Source organism: Eublepharis macularius, chromosome 11, assembly GCF_028583425.1.
Source record: "Eublepharis macularius isolate TG4126 chromosome 11, MPM_Emac_v1.0, whole genome shotgun sequence".
Taxonomy (NCBI): domain Eukaryota; kingdom Metazoa; phylum Chordata; class Lepidosauria; order Squamata; family Eublepharidae; genus Eublepharis; species Eublepharis macularius.
In genome coordinates this window covers 79936573-79953052 of record NC_072800.1, presented here as the reverse complement: position 1 = coordinate 79953052, position 16480 = coordinate 79936573, and the positions used below count along the sequence as shown (strand labels likewise).

Here is a 16480-nt window from a genome sequence, read left to right as displayed (position 1 = left end):
CAGCTTGATGTGGGTGGTGCCTTAGCCGTCATATCATCCCGTCCTGCAGATCAGAAACTTTCTTAACTACCTATTGCCGTTGTGGGAGGCAATGGCTGCCTGCTGAGCAAATAGTTTATTCCACTCGCAAATGGGTTTGTAACAAACGTTTGGGCTTTGCTCCCTGCTTATAACCAGGAAGAGTATCTAAAGCAGACAATTCCCCTGTTCAGCCTCTTGCATGTAAAAAAAACCCACTTCCATCATGCTTACAAGCTGTTGTTAACAGGTTTAAAATCTCTTAACTAAAAACTCCTTGATACTTACATGCCATCATCCAGCGCCAGTAGGAATTCATTTTAAGTGAGCACTTTGCCAGACCTACTGTTCTAATTCCTCTTATGACACAGATATGAATACAGGTGGAATAGTAACCTTTTTCATAGGCTGGTATACCTTTTGGATTAACCTTCAAGGCCAGATTAAGTTATACCGTCTCGAAGGAAGACAAAAGTGAGGCTGAGGTGTACCAATGTTAGGCATAACTGTAGAAATTGCATTTTTCTCAAAGGACACCATTGAAGAATTCTGCGTATTACAGAAGATATTAACACTCAAGGTGGTGGCATAGAAAAATACTTGGGCCATGAACATAATCATTATCAGCCAACAGGTCTGTCAACCACATCTCAAACTGCTGTTTTATGTATCAACATGTCTTTTTGCCAAAGTAGGACTCAATCCTCAGTCATCAGCCATTTTACCAAAGGAAAAAATAAACCCTTTCCAATGATATATGGCAGTCAGACTCCAGTTGTGCAAGCAGGATCCTCCAGTTTCCTGCCACAGTCGAAGAAAGTAATTAATTGAACAAATAGCCAGGCAGCATGCTTCCCTGGAATTAATAAAATTTATCAAAGTTTATTCATTGACATTGGAATTCATGGGACATTTCCCAGCAAATATACTGAAGATCAAAACTGTTAGCAGAAACAGATACATTTCACATTCTTGCAGATTTAAGAGCAATAATATATGGCTGAAAAAATATTGGCTTGTCATCCATTTAATTGGTCCTATTTGTAAGCTTTGTATTATGGTGTGAAGAACATCCTTGCTATTATAAACATTCAAGATGCAAAGAAAGAGATGCTATCGTAAGGGAGTTTAGACAGTATACTTGCTTTCTGTGTAGATTTTACATTTAAAATGCACCACTGATATAAACATCCAAAACCTCCGGACCATCCTAAACTTGAAGCTGTTATAAGTGGATAAGCGTACTTCTGCCAAGTACTAAAATGCATGTTCACATTGCCACCAAAGTCCTTTAACTGATTCTGAGGCAGTTAGTAGGGTCTCCTGTTTATTCCTCCTGCTGTGTAGGGGGAGCAAATACATGGGGCACATATGTATACGTTTCTTTTTTTCCCCTAGGTGTAAGTATCATGTGCACACAAGTGGAAATGTATATGCACATGCCCGAATTAAGACATATAGGTATGTATGCAATCCCCCTGGCCCATAATATGTGGGATCCCCATCTATTCCCATCTTTGCCAAACTGGGCATACTGACCACCAGCTTTGGTAAAGGCATGAAGAGGCCAGAACTCCACAGTCCTTTGATGTCTTCTTGTGAAGTAGTTTCACTGATGTTGCTGGAATTGTTTAGGAGAAATTGAACACACGTTTCACTGAGAAAGAGTGAAAAAGGATAGCTTGGAAATGTGCTCATTTACCTTATGTCTTCTGAAGGAATTGTGAATTATTGAACTTTTGGCATTTAATTTTCATTTGGCACAAGTGCAGTAAATATCTAAAAACAAAAATTTTATATAAAAATCATAACTTTTCCCCCATCACCTTTCCAACATTCTCCATCTGAGGATAAGGATTTTTAACAGTCATTGTTTCTTGTGGAAATTGGGGCTGGAGCCAATAAATTTGTTTGTGTTTGAGGATGTGCTTTCGATTAGATCGTTGGCTTAGAAGTATCTAGTGTCTATGGCAAAATGCAGTGGTAGGTTTAGGTCTAAACACAATTTAAAGTTCAGCACACTTTTATTATTGATTTTTTTAAAGTATGTTTTTGCCTATTCAAAGGACATTTCATTGCATTTCTGTCAGTTAGAAATATTTAGAAAAGCAAAATACTTGCTCACCCAATGAAAGTATATGTTCTTATTCTACCACAGTGCTTCTTGGTAGCCCCCTGAAATAAAAATCACGTTTGGTTAGCACCAGGGCTTTTTTTCAGCCGGAACGCGGTGCAACGGAGTTCCGGAACCTCTTGAAAATGGTCACATGGCTGGTGGCCCCGCCCTCTGATCTCCAGACAGAGGGGAGTTGAGATCAGAGACTGTCTGGAGATCAGGGGGCGGGGCCACCAGCCATGTGACCATTTCTCCGAGGGCAACCCACTGAGTTCCCCCACCTCTTTTCCCAGAAAAAAAAGCCCTGGTTAGCACCACTGTAGTTCCCACATACTGCAGTGGCACAGAAGTTGTGGAACTTCCTTCTGAGGATGGAGGACCATCCTCCCCCCGCCCTTTCCTGTTAGCAAACAGCAGAGAGTAGCCAAGGCAACACTTTTTGAAACAACTTTTGGGTTGTCTTGACTGCTTGATTTGACTGCTTAATTTGAACATCTCCAGCTGTTTTCTTATTAGGTCTGTCATAACCAGATTTTGCTGGTACCTTTTCGATGTTGTTCTTAAAGTGGTTTTAGTTTGGTTTCCAGTGGTTCTCTTGATGTTTTTAATTGAAACACAAGATATAAATAAATAAAATATGTCAATACTTCCATCAGTTTGCCTGTTTTATTTGTCCTGGTGGCATATGTGGCTGTCTGTCCCTCACAACAATCCTTACAACATTCCTGTGAGTGTGATTGGCCCAAGGTTGTCCATCTTTAGGAATCTGAACTCTGGTCTCCTCCGTCCTAACTTGTCTCTCTTATCCCTAAACCATACTTAGGCTTGCCAGGTCCCCTGGGCATGAAAGTGGGGGACGGGGTGTGTGTGAGTGGGGGCCCAATCCAGAGACTCACCTCATGTGTGCGCTCTGCTGTGTCACACTGGGAATGACGCAGAAATGACGGGTCACACAGGGGCTGATTGGGTAAAATTTGGGCCCTAATCTAGCATTTAGGGCTGATTGCGGCCACTGGCGCACCCCCACGCTTCTTCGTTGCACTGGGAATGACATCATCCCCAATGTGATGTGTAAGTGCTCCAGAGCACATTGGAGGTTCTTGACCCATTTTTGCACCTTTCACCTCACTAGCCAGGTGAGGCGGTGAGGGGCAGAGGCTGGGAGCAGGGGATCCCCTGCCCTCACTGGGGGAATGGGATCCCTAAGCACACTGGCTTTCTAAGTTATTGATACCACTTGCACTGCATAGACATAGGTCCAGAGGAGTTAGCTGTGTTAATCTGTAGTAGCAAAATAGTAAAGAGTCCAGTAGCACCTTCAAGACTAACCAACTTTACTGTAGCATAAGCTTTTGAGAACCACAGTTCTCTTCGTCAGATGCATGGAGGGTAAGAAGAAACTGGCCAGATATATATAGGTGGTAAGGGGAGGGGGGAGTAGATGCAAGTCAGTTTACTTCTGATAATGAGATCAGTTTGCTTCTCTTAATGAAATCAGTTACTTCTATTCAATCCAAGAGACTATGAATGGTTATCTCATTATCAGAAGTAACTCTCAAGGGTTGGAAGGCAAACTCCCAAAGATCTGAGGCAGCATTTGGGGGTTCTTGAGAGAGGCCTGTAGCAAGAAATCTTGTGATGATGGGGCATAACTACATGGAGGGGGGATAGGATTGCCTCATTGGGTAGGGCCTGATGATGTCATGAATGGGGGGCTGGAGCTTGGTGATGTCATATTGAATAGTAGTACTCATTAGGTTCTGGACCCTGTGGTACTTGTGAAGGCATGTAGTCACAATCATGTGACTTTCAAGAGCTGGGCTATTTACCAGAATATTTGGTGGTGGAGAGTGCCATCAAGTCATAACTGACTTATGGCAACCCCTAGTGGGAGGTCAACAGAGACCAACAGAGGCGGTTGGACAAGAGACCAACAGAGGTGGTTTGCTACTGCCTGCCTCTGCAGCCTTGGTCTTCGTTGGAGGTGTCCCCTCCAATTATTAACCAAGGTCAACCCTGCTTACTTTCTGAGATCTGACAAGATCAGTCTTGCCTTGACTATCTACGTTAGGGTACACAGACTATTTACCAGACTAAAAATAAATAAAAAATTATATGAAATGTACAATGTAGCTGAATTGTGAGTGCAAATAATTCCTTCCCATCTCCGTATGGTAGTTACCACAAACATGCATATATTCTGGTATACATACAAGTCCTTTCCACAAGCAGGCATGTATCTGCAGTATCCTAGGAAAAGCAATTTGCTTATGAACATACTATAACTCCTTTGATTTAATAATCAATGTACTTATATTCTTCTCTCAAGCAATTACTCAGGGCATACGACTCTGGGGTAGGTTTCAGAACTGTGTTGGGAAAGCTGAAGGGGGAGATAACAATTAATCAGTGTTTTAATTACCAAAGTGGGAGATTCCTAAGTTACACCTGCCTGAAAATCACTTCCTCCAACCTAGAAATTATCCCCCAGTCCCAGGTAGGTACAGGTGTGTGATTACCATGTAGTGGGGGAAAAGCACTATGGACATAACACATTCAGAGTTTTGCTGTCTCAGTTTTCTTGGCTCAGATTTCTCTCAACTCTTCCAAAGACCTTTTCTTTTTTTATAGTGAGAGGTAGTGTGGCAGTGGATGTTATGCCCGCTTGGCCCTCAGTGAAGTACTTTTTTCCCTATAGCAATAGCTTCTGGGTTTAAGTTTATCTTTAATTCCAAGTTTGGGGGTGGAAGATTGAAAACAGAGCGGAGGCAGTGATTATTAGTTAGTGCCTAAAATGCATTGTACATTCAGGGGCCTACATTCTTTCCCACAGACAAGTTACAGCAAGGTAGCTTGTACTTAATGATTAAAACAGATACTAGGTTGCATGAAACTGGGTGTTCATTTTTTTTGTCCCCTCCCCTCACGGTTCCACCTATCCCAGAGCAAATTTCCCACTGCAAACACAGGAGCCGACCCCAAAACAGTATAGATGTTAGCAAAGCTTTTTTTGAGCCAGAACGCCCCAGAATGGCGTTCCGGCACCTCTTTAAAATACCCACATGACTGGTATCGTGAACATTTTTAAAATGGCCTGTTTTGCCCATTTGGGGCCTGTTTGGGCTCAGATCGGGCCCAAAACAGCCCGGATCGGGCCGCTGCTGAGTGGGGGAGGGTTCCCCCGCTGCCGGGCAGGAGAGGGTTCCCTCACCCAGCAGCGGCCTGTTCCAGGCCAACTCGCGCCCGATCCGGGCCTGTTTTGGCCATTTGGGGCCCATTTCAGACTCAAAATGGCCAGGATCGGGCCCCTCTGCTGGGTGAAGGAACTCTCCTTCACCCAGCAGTGGCCCGATCCTGCCCATTTTGGGCGCCTTTCTGCCATTTTGGGCCCAGTTCAGTCCCAAATGGCCAGGATTGGGCCTGAAATGGGCAGGATTGGGCCCAAAACAGCCAGGATTGGGCCACTGTCCGCCAGGGGAGTGTTCTCCCATGTGGCAGCAGCCTGTTCCACGCTGATTTGGGCAGTTTTCGGCCCAATTTGGGCTCAAACCGACCTGGATTAGGCCCTAAATGGCCAGGTTCGGCCCACTGCTGGGCGGGGGAGCGCTCTCCTGTGCGGCAGCAGCCCGTTCCAGGCTGATATGTGCCGTTTTGGGCCCGTTTTGGCCCAATCCAGCCAATGTCAGTTGGTGGAGTGCTCCCCACAGCGCAGTGGCCCATTCTGATCCTATTCTGGCCCGATCCGGGCTGAATTTAGCCTTATCCGGGCCGAATCAGGCCCCTCATGGAGCACGGGAACGCTCCTGGAGTGGCCACAGCCTGCGTGATGACATCACTTCCCAGAACTGATGTCATTGCGCAGACCCGGGAGCACACGCACGTGTTCACAATAAACCAGAGCTAGAGACATACTTTTTAATAAATGAAAGCTAAGAATTCAGATGGAGAGATTACATATTTCTGAGGGGTGTTCCCCCTGTAATCCCCCTCCATACCTGTAGGCCTGCTTTGAGTCCTGCAGAAAATTTGAACTGAGAAAGTTTGAATTGAGGGGTTTTCAAGCTCATAGTGTCAATGTTGTGAGAGATTCGGGATTTATTTTAACACAGTTTGAGTTGCGTGGGCAACCTACCTGAGAAAAAAGATGAAATCCTGCGTAGGTGCAGTACACCAGGACGCAAAGTTAAGAAATGTCTTGGTAGTGAATATACTCTAAAACTTCTCCTGTGAAGTACTTTCCTTCTCTTTTCTTCACAACTAAATGTAGTATTAGCAATTTGAAACAGTAATTTATAGCATTCGAGTTTTCATAAAACATATGATATTCCCTGAAGGTGGCCTTAAAATTATTACTGCGTAATTATTGTTGTAGGGCACTAGGGCTGGGCAGGGTGCTGTTGTAATTGGCAGGTGTCCCGTCCGCTCAACCATAGTAAGGAACTGAAGTGTTTGGCTTCCAAGGGTTTCTTCATTTCCCTCAACGGGTGTCCAGTCATCTTACTCTCACTGGTTCCTATTCCAGCTCTTGGAATTCTGGATCACTTTTTGATGTGGAGAAACAACATGAAAGACATTCTAATTACAGGATCATATGTTGAGTTTTGAACTTGGCCCTAGGGCATGGATTTTAAAAAATGGGACAATGGGACCATGTATGACAGGGGAGATGTTTCAGGAGAATTAGAATCCTTTCAAAAATGTTTTTAAAATTAAAACTTGGGTCCAATGCTGTGTCCAGAGTGTGACTTTGTCGTCTTCCTGTTCCCCTAAGCAGGTTTTCTGCTTGTGTAGTCTGTTAATGGAACAAGCCTCAATTGAGACTCATTACAGGATATTTAGTAGACATTAGCCCAGCTGTCCTTCATATGACGTTTATCTGCATGGTATCCAGTATTGTTTCCCTAAAGAGCTCCAAAGCATGGAATTTCACATAATTCCATGCAATAAATGCCTTGTGAAATCCTAAGCAGAGTTACTCCTGTCTCAGCCAACTGTAATTAATGGGCTTAGACTGGAGTATCTCTGCTTAGGATTTCACTGTTTGTTTCTTAGTTACAGCCACCCTCTTTTCAGAGAACAGCAACCTTGTAGCTGATGGGATAAATCTTTATTTTAAAAAAGAGGACTTCCTCAGTTTAGGCACCAAAATAGAATAGTCATAGGTGAGTAATAAAACATTGATAAAACAAACAATAGATAAAATCCACAGAAGAAACTGTCGAGCAGCAGCAGAAAATAAAAATGTAAAAAACCAGGAGGCTGAACTAATAAAGCTAGTCTTTGTCTTAAAGGATCAGCAAGCATTTTTAAAATAAACCTGGGCAAATAACATTTTCTCCTGAGAGGCAATAGGCTAGGCACCAGGTGAGTCTCTGTGGGGAGGAAATGTCACAATCAAGGTGCCACCACTGAAAAAGCTCTGTTTCTGGTTGCTACCCACCTCCCCTCAACGATGAGGATACCCCGTCTAGGGCTTGGAATATTGTTTAGCTGGTAGGCAGGTTAGTAGGAGAACAGACAGTCCTTCAGCAGGTAGGCAGATTGGTTAACAGAAATGGCTGAGGTGTTTTCAACATCACCGTTTAACTTAAATACAATCTTTTCACAATTTTTTTTGTTCTACATGCTGCAAACTGAACCTGGAAGGCTGGCTGATGCTGAGATGTTTGAAAATGGCTTTACTTAATGTTTGCTTCGAGATCGCAAAGCACTTTGAAAAACAGAACTCTCATTGTCTGGTACGAGTGACCTTGATAAAAATTCAAATCCCTCTAGCATGATTCATGTCACAACATATTACTAATGACATCAACAAAAATAATAAGTCATTACCATAATTAAGGAAAGATTACCCTTGAATTTATAATGAAACATTTAGCTTTGTATAAACACTACTGCAAAACATGGAATACAGCAGATTTTGTGCTGTAATTTAGCAACATAGCCCCCCCCCCCCGGAAATTAAATTATTGTTGGTATTCTTTTGTCATTTCAGTATATTTCTATTTGCTTGTTTGATGTGGGTGGAGAGTGCCCTCAAGTCAGAGTTGACTTATGGCGATCCCTGGTGGGGTTTTCCTAGCAAAAGACTAACAGAGGTAGTTTGCCATTGCCTACCTCCGCAGCCCTGATCTTCATTGGAGGTCTCCCATCCAATTACTAACCAAGGTTGACCCTTTTTAGCTTCTGAAATCTGACGAGATTAGGCTCACTTGGGCTATCCAAGTCAGGGCATTTGCTTGTTTAGATTCCTCTTAATGTTTATTGTCTTCAATATGTCCAGCTCCTCAGATTTAAAACAGTAGAATTGTTTTATTACTTCATGACTGGGCTGTTCCCTAGGGCAACGGAGAAGTCCGAAAATGCACTTTCTGCCCCTCAAATGGCAGCTGCGGCTGCCATTTGAGGGGCAGGAGGGCCCTTTTCGGCTTCCTCCACTTCCCTAGGGCAGTGGAAAAGGCTTGCTGCTTCGGATTTTGGGTGTTTCCGAATGTTTTTCCTGCTTCAGGTAAACCTGAAGCAGGAAACCCGAATTTTTTCAGGTTGCACACCCCTAGTTGGGATACAAAAGTAGCCCCTGAGCTTTTGACATTAAAAATTGAACCAGGAAAGCATTGTTAAATGCTCTGGAGAGAGATAGCCCGTCCTGATAATCCAATGAGCCTTTTTGATAACCTGGGGAATATTTATCTCATCCCAAAGAGATAATCTTGGGGCAGGAAAATACTCCAAGACACAAACAGCATTAGAAATTACTAATTGTAGATATTTTGTTTTAAAGTTCGTTAAGTTTTGAAATATATTATGTCCAAAACATATTTTCCAGTGTGGAAATTGAACACTATAGTTTTATAAAGGAACATCATCCCTGATTCAGTATGCAAACAGAGGGCTGAATCTACTCAAAACCTAATGTGAGAAAGTGTGTTTTCAGGCCTTGGGTGTTTGGGTACTGTAAAACAATGATTTTCACCACCTGAAAGAGAAAAAAAAGTCTTTTGTGGAACATTATTTGCTCTAAGATAAGATGGGTGGCTTGGGGTAAAAATACACCCTGCAATACGAATAATGAAAGCCCTCCCCCCCCCCCCACCCCACTGAATACAGTTGCAATTTTAAAAACAATTTCTTGGTTTTGCCAACACAGAGTACCAAAACATTATTGCCTCAGAAACATCAGTCATTTAACGGGAAGTAAAATGCAGATCATACCTACTGACCATTCATTTCCAAGGCCAACATGGCTCAAACGGTAAACTGGCTGAGCCAAAATTACATTTGTTCATAAGGTCACACATTAATACAAATTAGCAATTGTGATCCTAGGGGAAACTGCATGTTGCTGTTGTCTTTACAGTTGAGCGCTGTTTCGTTTAGAGAGACAAAAAAAAAAGATGCTATCTTTTCTTTTGGGGTTGTTTGAACAAATCCCTATTCATATAGTTCAGTCCCTCACCACTGAGGTGAGCTTCATGAAATTGATACGGTCATGGTGGGTTTTTTTGGCGCAGGAAACAGTGACTTCTCTGTTCTCATAACCCTGTTTTTATTTTATATTAAAATATCTAGCTATTCTGTCCATGTGTGTATAAGTTTGTCCTATTTTGATTTTTGCATCTGTTCAAACCTGCATCCTTTAAACATTAATTATAAAAAAAAATAACCTCACAAGAGCCTTCTGAGTTTCTGTGGAGCATCCCATGGGAGAATCACATAAAGACCAGTTCTGTACAGAGAGATTCATACTGATTTTATGTTGAAATGGCTGATCCAGTGTGTTTCCTGCTGAATGCTTCAGGACATCAGATTCCATTCTATTCACAGTATTCTGTATTCTGTTCTGTACTCTGTTGTCACCAGTAACTGCCACTGTTATAAATGCCTGCTACTCGTTTCTGTAGGGTGGTAAAATATCTGTAGCTCCTCAGACTGTGGAAGGAGAATGGGGATTAGGGACCTATAGGAGGTACCTTCTCCAAGAAAAGGAATCTGTGTTGGAAGAGGAGTTCAATGGCATCGCTGCTTTAGTGGCTCACGTAGGTGGGGTGAGGCAGTATAACAGCCTGAGATGTAAGTGAATGACAGTTTTGAGTGGGAATCTAGAGTGAATTTAAATCGCTGGAACAAGGAACTCTTATCTGCATTAAAATTATTATTAAAATTATTACTTTTGACAGAACTGACCAGATAATGAGCGTTACGGGAAGTTGCATGTTGCCTGAGGTATATAAAACGTGAATAAAAAGGATCGCCTCTAGGCTTGTCAACATCTTATGACCGGCAGATTTTGGTTTGATTCTATCTGCTACACATCTGATCATCCAGCTCTACACATAAAACCTTCTACTTTTAAGTAAATTACTATTTGCAGTGATTTCATGTATTATGTGCGTTGAAGTCCAGCCAGTATGTAGGCTTGTTTTAAATAGGACCAGCAGCTAACCTGGAGTTGGTTGAGTGATCCTCAAAATATGAGGTCAATTGCAGCATTTTAATTGAACAATTTATTTTGACTTAATGGAGTTTTGATTTAATGGAACGATAAACCTACAGAATTTTTGATAGAAGATGTGGTTGAAAATTAATATTAGGAAAGGTACCTTCTTTCTAGCTTTGTATCCTAACAATGCTGCTTTGGCTCGCTAAAGTAAAAGTTGTCTTTTTGCCATTACATAATTTTGTAGGGCACCTTTTTATTTACCAAATCAATATTTTTTGCTTTTTCCATCTATTGTTTTCTGATAATCTGAAAACTAGTCTGATCCAGTGGTGCAATCCAGATTTTGGCATTCTGTCATGAGTTTATGTGATTTATTCCTGTGTGGAACGTCAGTGTTTCTCAGCCTTCATCATTGAAATGAAAATAAAAGCAATCTGCCTTAGAAGGTTGACCAATAAAGTTGAATGAAATGAAATAATGCACATAGAGCAGGAGTCTCCAAATTGTGCCCGCCAACACCTTTCCTTATTCCTTTTCTAAAAACATCAAGTGTTTTTAGAAAGTGGGTGGGGCTTTTGCCCAGCATGGCTTCTGATTGACCTTTTGGAGATTTGTTCGTCTGTGCAGATTTTTAAAAACATTGCTTTGGCAGAAGCTTCTTCCACAGCACAAGAGTCTTCTCTGTGTGACTGAAGGTAAGCTGTAGCAGCCATTTTGTGGCTGGCTTCATCTCCTGCAGCAGCCATTTTTTGGCAGCCATTTTGTTGTTGCATCCACCACACTGTGTCAGAATTCCAAATGTGCCCACAGGCTGAAAGAGGTTGGAGACCCCTGACACAGAGACATTCACCTAATCAGACTGTAACAGTAAATGCTAACTGGTTACTTCTTGGGTGATATGATAGCGGTAGTTAAGAATATGTTCTTGGATACACTCATAAGATCCACTTCTTAGCTTGACAGGACATCCACATTGGTAAAACCATAATTTGTCTTAAAATCAGATCTGGAATCCACAGTCTGGAGTGGGCTTCCAGTTTAAAGGGTAGACACAGTTCGTTATAACCGTAGTGTAAATGGTTCTCACAGAGAACTATGATTACCACAAACCAAGAAATATGATACAACATTGGAACCAATGAGGTAAGGAGTAAGTGTGCAAGTTTGACTCACATTTCTGATTGCCAGCCCATAAACATTGGTTCTTTCTAAACGAAGCCCAAATGGGAATGGATTTGCATTTTAGACAGTTTAAAAGTTTATATGAGCAATAAAGAGAATTTATTCAGATGTCATGAACAGATTCATGGATAGGATGAATGGCAATGTCCTCATTAAATACCAGAGTTATGTGTTCCCTTCGCTCTTCCTCCTCCAATTACATGTTGCACTGAGATTAAAGATGGAAGTCTTCAGTCTAACTCCGGTTAGTTGAGATGTTCAAATGCAGGCCCCTTCACTACCTGAGGTTTGTTCCTGAGGTACTGTTTCTGTCACAGTAACTGGAATTATTAAATAGAATTATACTGTGGTTAAGAATCTGAGTTACTGGGAACAAATAAACCTTAGTTAGCAGAAGTGCTAACAGAGTTAGACTGAACATTTTCATCTTCAGTCTCAGTATGGGAGGAAGAGGGCCCACAGGCCTGCCATGAACAAACTGAAACTGATTGTGACATCTGAATGGAGCCTGTTAGGTAGTACTTAAAGGGATGGGATTGTTTACTGATAGCATAACTTTGTGGGTGTTGCACAGGAATCTTGCTGGATGACCTTAGCCTTATCGAAGTGGGGTTTACGCTCCTTGTTTGCAGATGAAGAAATCCTAAGACTGAGCTATAAATACTCAACTACTGAGCTGCAGCCTAAGGTGTTTTTTTCCTCCTCCCTTCTGTGCTCTGTGGGCAGCCAGCCTCATCTGGCCAGATCAGGAATTTAACAAGCAGATTATCAGGAAGAACCTCTTTATTTTAGCAGACAGGTCTTTATTTTAGCTAGTGGAGATTAGCATTAGCTTCCCTCGACTCTGCAGTACAGAAGGGTTATTTCAGCCTCCTGACTGATTAAAGGCCGGTTTGGCATCTTACGGGAATTAATTTTGTCTCCATGCCATGTACTAACCTATCTGCAAGCATATTTGCTTTGCTACTGCCTCACTGGAAACAGGCCTAAGGAATGTAATATGCTTTCCCATCTGTTGACCAGAGGCTGAACACGATCTGGTAATGCAAATAGTTTGCCTCAGCGGCTTTTGTCCAAGGTAAGGCTAATCCGATCTTTCCGTGAGGAATTGTTTATCTCTGCCTCTGTCCTGAGCCACACTTTCCTTCTTTTATTTCTTGACATCTTGACTATAGCATGAGAAGACCTTGAGGCCTATTGGCAGCAAAAGTCAACACCCTATTATTAATAACTAGTGTGGGAATTTTCTCTCCACCTAGCAATGGACTCTAATATCACTTAAACCACACCTCCCTGGACTGAAAGGCTATTCTTCATCATGGCCTCTGTGAAATCGATCACTGGTAGAGGGAGCAGCTAGAGAGGGCACCTGAACGGGCCTTTCATGTTCCTTGTTCTTGGCTTTCAGGACTGTGGCATATCAGTCAGGGGGCAGATCCGTCGCTTTTCTGCTCAGCTCTTACCCCACTGCCAGGTCGCTGCAAAGAGAGAGAGAGACTCCTCCTGAATTGGATCAGCTCCTTATAGTTTGCCAACTCCTGGTTGGGAAATTCTTGGAGATTTAGGGGTGGAGTTCAAGGAGGACAGAGTTTGGGGAAAGGAGGAACCTCAGTGGAGCATAATGCCATAGAGTACATTTTCTCCAAGGGAACTGATCCTTTCAATCTCAAGGTCAGTTGCAATCCTGGGAGGTCTCCAGGTCATACCTGGAGGTTGGCAACCCTCCCTCTCAAGGTGGCATACCAAGTTTATTTTCTTTCTAACATTTTTAAACTAGTGCAAGTTTGTTTTCTTTAGTAGTTAGCAAGGTGCTTACATAGATTCTCCCCCGCCCCCCCCAGTTGGGAATGAGTATTTCTTTTTCTGCATGGATTTTTTTGGTAGTTCAAAATAACTGTATTTAAAAGAACAACAGTGGCAACCTGTGTTACTTTTTTATGATATAAATTTAAGAGGAGTTTTGTATTTAAAAGTGGGATAAAATTGGTATTGTTTGATAGACTTGACGTGTGTGTTCTTGTATCTGCTTGTTGGGTTGTCTGTGTACCCATGACAATCTACACACTGTGATCTGCTTCAGCTATATATAGTTATCTGGCAGTGGGATATACTTTGCTTCATTTGTCAATAGTTCAAAAAGGTCTACTTTACTTTTCATACTACCAGGCAATCCAATTCAAGCCCGAATTGTATTGTTTTCTGAAGTCATCTCTGTCATTTGCATTTTAAACAGAAAACAGCTTAACTGAGACTGTATGCAATGTTGCCATAAAATTGGCCAAAAAATAGGGCTTTGTTTTCCTGCTCATCTTCAGGCCCTGACCAAACCTGTTTTACAGGTGTTTTGAAAAACCAAAACTAGAAGAAGAGCCAGTGCTGTGTGTGTGTGTGTGTTGTGCTGGAGTGGTTGTGAGGGACTGCTGGATAATGACCTCTGTCACCTGCTAGTGACTTCGGCCACCTCCTTATCACCACCACCACCTGCTTAACTGCTTTTTTCCCTTTGTAAAAGGTGGAAAGCACCTCACGTATCCTTTTAAAAAAAAAAATTCCCCACTCTGTTGACTAATGTGGGAGTAGGGGAAGCCTCTGCAACAACAGTTAGGAAAACAGTGAGAACGAGCCTTCCCTCTACACAGAGCAGCAGGGAGAGTGGACAAGTGGCAGTTCTATAACTGGCTACAACCCCGTGTTCCTGGCCTTCAAGGGTTTCTCCATGGAATTGCAGGAAACAAATTATCTTAATTTTTTAAAACAAATAAGATATGTGGCCCTCGGTCTCTTCTCATGATACGATTGGCATGATAGTATATCAGAGCCAGTTCGGTGTAGTGGTTAAGAGCGCAGGACTCTAATCTGGAGAACCGGGTTTGATTCCCCGCTCCTCCGCTTGAAGCCAGCTGGGTGAACTTGGGCTAGTCACGGCTCTCTGGAGCTCTCTCAGCTCCACCCACCTTACAGGGTGTTTTGTTGTGGGGATAATAATGACATACTTTGTAAACCGCTCTGAGTGGGCATTAAGTTGTCATGAAGGGCGGTATATAAATCGAATGTTGTTGTTGTTATAATATTCTGAGCATTGATTCTGCACTGATGTAGTTATTTGAGTGCTTTCTTCATGCTCCCAGGTTGCCAGCTAGTCCAAGATGGGTTGAAGATTTTCAGCACTCCCATAACATACCTGTTAGGTATAGGTTGCTACGTTACAGGGCACAAAAGTATCAGCTGAATTGGCTCCTTGAATCTTGCTGTGTTTATTAATATCACCGGCAAGTCTTGTCTTTAGATCTGTGGCTCTCAAAGTGGAATGGAGGATGCATGCATAAGTCGATGTATTGTCGAAGGCTTTCACGGCCGGAGAACAATGGTTGTTGTGGATTTTCCGGGCTGTATAGCCGTGGTCTTGGCATTGTAGTTCCTGACGTTTCGCCAGCAGCTGTGGCTGGCATCTTCAGAGGTGTAGCACCAAAAGACAGAGATCTCTCAGTGTCACAGTGTGGAAAAGATGTGGGCAGGTCATTTATATCTACTCAGGAGGGGTGGGGTTGAGCTGAGTCATCCTGTAAGAGTTTCCCAGGGTGTGGAATGCTAATGGCATCTTTTCCACACTGTGACACTGAGAGATCTCTGTCTTTTGGTGCTACACCTCTGAAGATGCCAGCCACAGCTGCTGGCGAAACGTCAGGAACTACAATGCCAAGACCACGGCAATACAGCCCGGAAAACCCACAACAACCATGCATAAGTTCATTTGTAGCCACTCCTATGACCAGAGGGAAGGAAAGGATTTCTTTTTCATGTTTTGGACAGAGCTTCTAGAAGCAAGACTGTTCTCCAGGGGAATAGAAGCTTCCAGCTTGGGGATCACAATGCTTAATGAAGAGTCAAATGTTCTTCTCTTGGTTTAGAGAAGTTAACTCTGGTAAAGTTTCGAAAACCCGCAAGCTTCTGTGAACAGCATAGCAGAAAAATGTTCATTTTGAATGAATTCAGAAAAGGTTACAGAATGCAAAGAGGATAAAGAAAGAAGAAATTAGCAATGTGTTTAAAAACAATTAAGTGGGCACCATGAAGTATCTATATAAGCTGTTTTGTTAGAACTTGTTTTTCTACTCACTTTACAGGTACATGTCTCGGGTTCATGGTATGCATCCCAAAGAGACCACCCGTCAGCTTAGTTTAGCGGTGAAAGATGGACTTGTTGTTGAAACCTTGACTGTGGGATGTAAAGGATCAAAAGCCGGTATTGAGCAAGAAGGATACTGGCTGCCTGGAGATGAGATTGTGAGTATATTTTCTACAAGAATTTACATTGCATTTCCTGGAATGTTGACCTGAGTCTGCTATTTGCAGTCCTACTAGCAGCTTATGGACAGGGCTCAGAATAGTTTGCTTTTAAAACTCACGCAGGATAGAAAATTAGTTTCTCTAACAGTCTCAGGTATAATTTTCAGGGCAGACTGTTTTAGATCCATAGTTAATGACGAGATGAGTGAGAGCCTCAGAGGTAAATAAAGACAGTTCATTAAAAATAATTTTAATGAGTGTGGGTGATGTGAACAAATTTTTTATCTGTAGATCAGTTTTTAAGGCCTAGGACCATAGACTGGGATCCAAAGAGCTAGTAAATAGACATACCCAAGGATTTGGACACGCTCATTGAAGTTTACAGCTTTTCTCCCGTCAAACGGCAGAATCACCCTTGCTGTATAACAAACTGCTTT

General features: G+C 42.4%; 1 protein-coding gene across 6 annotated transcripts in view; it reads left to right on the top strand.

Annotated features, from left to right (window-relative positions):
* Window positions 1–16480, top strand: part of ZMYND11 (zinc finger MYND-type containing 11) — a 113453-nt gene that overhangs the window by 58628 nt on the left and 38345 nt on the right. For 4 of the 6 annotated variants that reach the window (XM_054991197.1, XM_054991194.1, XM_054991196.1 and 1 more), the window contains exon 3: window positions 15881–16040. In XM_054991197.1, the coding sequence (XP_054847172.1) occupies window positions 15881–16040 (160 nt within the window). Of the gene's footprint in view, window positions 1–1416; window positions 1480–15880; window positions 16041–16480 lie in introns of all 6 variants that reach the window. The other 2 variants (XM_054991195.1, XM_054991193.1) reach the window with 1 other exon arrangement.